Genomic DNA, 6820 nt, shown 5'->3' on the forward strand with positions numbered 1-6820 from the left:
TGCCTCAACTAATTTACCCAGACACAAAGAAATTAAAGATTAAGTAATTTTAATCTTAACCAAAGTTTTGATATAACAACAAATAATTTTATTTTTTAAATTATTTAATTTGACAGTAGGCCCATGACCTAGAATTTTAATACTAATATTTCTGCTAAAAGTGTTGTTAAACTCACCACGTTGTTCAGCGCAGAAAACACTTTCGTCCTCGTGTGTGTACATGTGAAATACGTTTTACATAAAAAATTTCCTTGTGTTGGTAGGTAGCAAAATGCATGTGAGGGAATGCAAACAACGCACTCTTACGAAGACCATATCTGAAAGACAACAGCGCTGTGTTGAACAGACGACAGATTAAGGGCCTGTTCACATATCACGTATTCAAATGTAGGCGCGCGGTATGCGCGCTCATAATGGAAGCTCGCGGTGCGACGCGCTCGTTTTTTCCAAGCGCGTCCGCGCCGCATCGAGATAAAAACATCTCAACTTTTCAGAATGCCGCAAGCGTTTTCCTTGCTGTAACGGACAGCGCAGCTGATGGTTGCGCTTAGCAACGACAGACGCCTCCGGAGCGCAACCGCCCTAGCGCTTTGGAAAAAGGAGAACGCCGCGCGTAAATTTCGCTGCAGCCAATAGTGACTGCGCGACCCACCTCTTCCCAATCTGCGACCCACAAATGGGTCTCGACCCACAGTTTGAAAACCCCTGCAGTAAATGACTGATCACAAATAAAGGGAATTCACATCCTCACCATGCTCATTATTTTCAGCCAAAGTGGGCTTCATATATATATACAAGATAAGTAAGGATTAACATTATTTACTCAGATATTGAAATCTGTCCTACTTTTTTTATTTTAAAGAGCTCCATTATGCTATTTTAAAGGTTCCTTATCAAGTTTTGAGGTCTCCTACAATAGGTTTACATTCATCCAAGGTCAAAAAACACTTTAATTTTCTCATCATATACATTGCAGCATCAGCTCTTTTCTCACTGTGTCTGAAACGGTTCAGTAAAGGATTCAGTCTCTCTAAACCCCTCCGTATCAATTTGAGCCTGAGTCCTCATGGAAGCACATGCAAAGTGGATTTGCTTTCACAGCACAGAAAAAAAGCATCTTCTCAACCAATCTCTTCAGTTACAGCTAGTGTTTAAGGGCAGGTCAAAGTAGATAGAAGAACATAGGCTGCCATTATGTAAACTCGTTACAAACCTTTGAGCAGGAAGTTGCTGACGACTCGTTTCAGGCAGTTGAGAATCGGTTCTTGCTTTTAGGAGATAATAACTTTATTTGTCATGCACTTTAATCTTTGCAGACCTTTTACATTCACAAACAGCTATATTACACACTACATGAAAGGTAATATCAAAAAAATCATAATGGGGCACTTTAATGTAAGTGACGATTTAATTGACACGTAATATAAAAACAGATTGCATGTAGTGGATCTTTAAAAACATTGATGCCCACTTCCAAGTTATACTAATGCAGGTAAAACTACCTGCAAAATTTATGAGCATAGGATGATTAGGAAGGGCCAGTTAGTCCTTTCTGATGTCACTCACCCATTATATAGTGTACTTCAACTACTTCCTTCAGGACGGAGATTTAAACTCCCCTTGTGTAAATCAAATAGATACAGAAATTCCTTTATACCTGCTGTAATTAGGTTTTTAAATGATTGATTGTAATCTGTGTGTTGTGTTGTGATATGTGTTGTTATATGTGCATGTGTGTATACTGCTGTCTACACAAAGAATTGCCTTTGAGGACAAATAAAGTTCAAAGTTAAAGTTAAAACTAAGAGTTTATGCTGTCAAAGAATGCTGCAAATCCATTTTCAAAGGGGACGGGCAATCGGGCAAATATTTCTGTCTAGATTCTTGCGTTTCAAACTAACCCATATGATCCCACACCCTTAAAAAGGATTTTTTATGTCTGCAGTCTTAAACAATTGGGTTAAAAGATGACTTTGTGCACATTTCCAAGTCTGTTTTATCTTGCAGATAATGAAAGCAGACACTCCATAAAGGACAAGAAAAAGAAGAAAAAGAAAAGCAAAGAGGTAACATATGAAAAACTTGACTATATTAGCGATAGACAAATATCAATTAGGGCAATTAAACTGACAATATTTTGCTATTTTGAGGTTGTGCGTCTCTTCCAAAATCTACCAACAGCCTAACAATGGAAAATGTACCTTTTTTTTCACATGTATATAGTGCTTTATACAATACAGATTGTTTCAGCTTTAACAGTAATAAACAGGCTAAAAACTGCATCAGTGTTGCAATATTTTACAGTTAGGAAACAATTAATGTGTCTAAACAGACTATACAGCAAATTCATTTGTTCTGTGTTCTCATTCTGTAAATACTGCCAAATCCATTCATGGAGTTTAATTGTGATTGATGTAAATATTAATTTAATGTTTATAATTTATAATTGAACAACATTTATATTGGACATCAGATGGTATCAGCAATCAAAAAGCCTCCACTGGTCGATAACTCGCTCTTATTAAAACTTTCTCATGTGTTTCAGATTTTGTTGCTTGTGCATAAACTGCCTTTATTAGTGAAATTGAAGAAAACATCTTGTTGTTGTTCTAGGAGGATGAGAAAAGCAGCAAAAAACGACACAAAAACAAGAAAAAGGAAAAAGATGAAGCCGGAATAGGGACAGGAACAGTTGTAGAGAAAGAAAAGAAGAAGAAGAAATCCAGGCCCAAGAAAGCAGGAACTGTGGACGATCTTGAGGCCTTCCTGGCCGGTGGAGACGGACCAGGACTCAGTGAGGGTGGAGATTATGAAGAACTCTAGAGCTCCATCTAACCAATCAGGGTTTGACTTCAACACCGTGTGACATCGCCAGGTCATTTTCCAATCCATTCCACCTGTTTTTTTAGTGCCTGACCTTTTGAATTTTCACAGCGTTTTTGTTCTTCCAGCACTGCAGCTTTACGTTGTGCTTTTCTCACATTGGTACATGGCAATGGCACTGTTGTTCGCCTCATGCCGTTTTCCAAAGTGTATCAGTATTTTCAGACCTATAACTTTAGATGCATTTTTCGGGAAGGACAGAGGCTGATTTCACAGATTTTCACCTGCTTCTTCAATCGATTCAGAGTTTATTCCGTTATTAACTGATTCCAGCAAAATGATGACGTTCTACAAAAACTTGGTCACTTTTAGCTGTATTCATTTTGTTTTGTGTGTGTGTCTGTCAATGTGTGTGTATATATGTGTCCCTGAAATCTGTTGGCAACTCTGTGTGTGCTTGCATTTTAATTTAGCAAACTTATAGAGGGATTAATCCGACTTTCCGTTCAAATCTGCACAGCACTAGTAGGCCACGTATCGGTCCTCAATACACAACCAACACTAATTTCTGTGTAAATCATTCGAAAGATTAATATTTTCTCAGTCTCGAGTTGCATTTAATTGAATCGTTTTGGTCTGGTTTCATAAATGTTGCATAAATTCTCAATTCTATCCAACAATTAATGTAAGAATAATTTTCACAAAAAATGTGCACAGAAGTTCGTTCTGCTCATTCATCATGAGACCTGATATCTTGTGGCGTTCATTGTCTTCCAGACGATACATCATATATCAGATCCTCAAATAATCAGTTGGTAACTATTAATTAATAAAAAAAGCTGATTTTGCCATCAGTTTCTTTCATTACTGCCTTAAATTGTTTTACACTTAATATAATGAAAGCCTTTATAGAGCAATCCTATAAAGTGAATTAATGGCTATGACACACTGCTAACATAGACAGAATTACTGCCAGCTGGAGAGACGCACTCAAAATCATGTTTGCATTTAGATATATGCTATAATCACATCAAGTCGGTCAGATTGTCTTTTTGATTTTTCTTTATATTTATGCATTTACTAAACCAGTATTACTAATCTAACAATGTGTTTTAAGTTTCATAAACATAGTTTCTGATTCCGGTCAAAACTCTTCCTCCTCTTCCTCTCCTGTCATGTCTGGTAAATGTATCTGTTTCCTTTGCTGAATATCTTTATTTTTGTTATGGCTTGTGTACTTGTTAGAAGTTGTGTGTAGACCTTGTGTTTGGCTGCCCGTGCATAGAAATTCATTTTAGCAACGGCCCGGTTTAAATGGTTCGAATGCAACCAAACAGAACTGATCTAAAAAATGATCAAAATATTTTTCCCTCATATTTTTGCATGACTAGGTGACTAAAAGCAGAGAAAATTACGTTTTAGTAAAAGATCTAGAAAAACGGGCTGTATGTGTAAATTTGTAGACTTCTTGAGCGTATAATATTGAAAGTATCATATTTTGAATGCACACATTTATACTTTGTAATATCACCTAAAAAAATTTTGGCTTTAAATGATCTAATAATTTTATGATGAATGGGAGTTGTATTGACAAACAATTGTCAATCATTCATGAAGCCAGATTAGAATTGTTCTTACTTCAATTGTTGCATCAGATTGTATGTAAAATTACCTCTTTTGTAACAATGGTTTTATCAGCGATTCATTCTGCTCTTGTTTCATGAATACTTTCCTAGTGTTTACTTGCAATGCCCCCCTTTTTCCTTTTATTTTCATCATGTTTTGATGAATGATCACCAAATAATTTCAGCTGTTCTTCAATTTTTGCATGGTATTGAATGTAAAATGACCATTTATGTAAGAATGGCTTTACCAACGATTGATTCTTCACGTGATTCATGAATGAAGCCCGATGTTTACTTGCAATGCCCTCTTTTTGCTTATGTTTTCATCATGTTTTGATAAATGGTAACCTAATCATTTTAGGCGTGAATTTTATTCTAATGAACTAGACTGTTGTGGAATCTAATTGGCTCCAGCTTAAGTGTCAGAATGACATCATCCCTTTTAGTGCACCTCGTCATTTCAAATGGTTTCAATGGATTTTTTTAATTATTCTTATTATTGGGACAAAATAACAACGTACTTTTCGCCTTCCAAAGAGAAGGACTTTTTTTCCGGCTTGACAGTACTACGAACGTTCACCTTGGCATCTACCTTTGAACCTGGTTGTTTCGGCCCAAGATATTGTATTCTACACACTGTCCCGCTTCGGCTTTCCCTCAGGCACAGCAGTGCCGACAACTGAATGTTGATTCCTGCTCGTAAAGATGTTTTTCCAGAATCCCCAAAGGAATTCTCAGAGGAATGGAGATCATTGGGGCGACTAGCCATTAAATAACGGTACGTTTAAAGACCTGCAGATTCCCGTGCGTCTCTTGCGACCGTCGCCTGTGTCTCTTAGGTCGTTGCAAATCGAGCACGGCTGCCGGCTCCACATGCGCCACTGAGACCATGTGATGCATCGCGCTGTCACCATGGAACTGCTCGCCTGGGAAAACTCTCTACACACTCACTGTGATAAATAGTCACGCACTCCTGGATATATGAGTACACTGTTAATACTCTCACCCCAAACCAGCGACTCCAACACATATCAACTTCCTCTTTACTCTGCCTCAAGTATGATTGACTCTGAAGGGCCCTTTATTTATTTATTTATCTCTCCGTTTGGCATACATATTGTTGCCACTGTTAAGGAAAAAGGAGATGGGAAATGAATGCATTGGTGCTGCACTAGCTCTGGACTGCATGCAGTTACCAACATACGTCCTCCACTACCTGCGTTTCACTACGTCTGCTTTTATGGACGGGAAATGTTTGGGAACGCTAGTTTTAAACCATAGATTGTTTTGTTTATTCATCCAGCATATATGCATTCCAAATCCTTTATTTTGGAACATAAATGGTTGTGATTGTCTATTTATTTTTTGTTACCCTGTTTCACTACCCACAGTGTTCATATTTTGATTTATGTCTTTCAATTGTGTATCAAATGCAAGCGAAATTTGAAAGCAAGCGAGTGAGTTTACAATGAATTTTTTTTTTGTATCGTAATGATATACTCGTGATGACTCCGACCCCCAACCAGATGAACTAGATAAATATTGTGCAAGTTCTAATCCAATCTGACCTCTGACCTATAATGCTGCCTGAATCATAATCATACACTGTTCATTCATTGGCCAGAGGAGAACTGCCCAACCCCTCAAATTTTTGGTTCTTTGCCACTGTCGCCTTTTTCCACCTTTCTATGCCTTTGGCGCCATTGGCTTTTGGCTTGCTTAGTTGGGGACATTTAATTTTATATTTAACAATATTATTACAACATTATTTTCCTCTGTAAAGCTGCTTTGAAACAATCTGTATTGTAGAAAGCGCTATATAAATAAAGGTGACTTGACTTCAAAGTTGTGGTGTCAATCATACAGCTACGTTTAGTTTCAGTGCTTTCAATGCAGCATTCATGCAACTTTTCTTCTAGCAACTTTGAGTGAATCTCATGAAGAAATACCCTGGTTATTTTTCTACGTCCCTCAAACGTTTTGCTTGTTTCTCCTTTTCTAGATCATTTAAGCGCACTATTGGTTTGTTGCCTTGCCCAAACTGTTGTTTTTGTTCGGGAAATGTGATTCTAGATTAGTTAACAGTCCAATCCACATCATGGACATTTTGGTTGTGACACTGTATCGCCACTGGAGGGAGCAGTTTTTGATCCATTAATACAGTTAGAAGGTTCAAGCCACCATGTAAAGTTGAGTGTGCGTGTTTGGATTGATTGACTGATTTATTTATTTTTATTTATCAGCAATTGTGATTTCCAGTTAATTTGTTTTCTATTGTTAATTTAATCGTTCATAGCATGGTGTTTCAGTATACAGTGCTGATAAGTGCAGTCATTGGTGCCAACTTCAGTCATTGCCGTAAGTAGTAACTC

The 6820-nt window shown here is 37.3% G+C and overlaps 1 protein-coding gene across 3 annotated transcripts in view; it reads left to right on the forward strand.

Annotated features, from left to right (window-relative positions):
- Window positions 1–6293, forward strand: part of rabl6a (RAB, member RAS oncogene family-like 6a) — a 30223-nt gene extending 23930 nt beyond the window's left edge. For all 3 annotated transcript variants that reach the window (XM_077241791.1, XM_077241790.1, XM_077241792.1), the window contains exons 15-16: window positions 2008–2066; window positions 2614–6293. In XM_077241791.1, the coding sequence (XP_077097906.1) occupies window positions 2008–2066; window positions 2614–2823 (269 nt within the window). In that variant the 3' untranslated portion in view covers window positions 2824–6293. The remainder of the gene's footprint in view (window positions 1–2007; window positions 2067–2613) is intronic.
- The last annotated feature ends 527 nt before the right edge of the window (window positions 6294–6820 follow it).

Source organism: Siphateles boraxobius, unplaced genomic scaffold (assembly GCF_051911475.1).
Source record: "Siphateles boraxobius isolate OS27281-9 unplaced genomic scaffold, OSU_SipBor_1 24, whole genome shotgun sequence".
Lineage (NCBI taxonomy): Eukaryota > Metazoa > Chordata > Actinopteri > Cypriniformes > Leuciscidae > Siphateles > Siphateles boraxobius.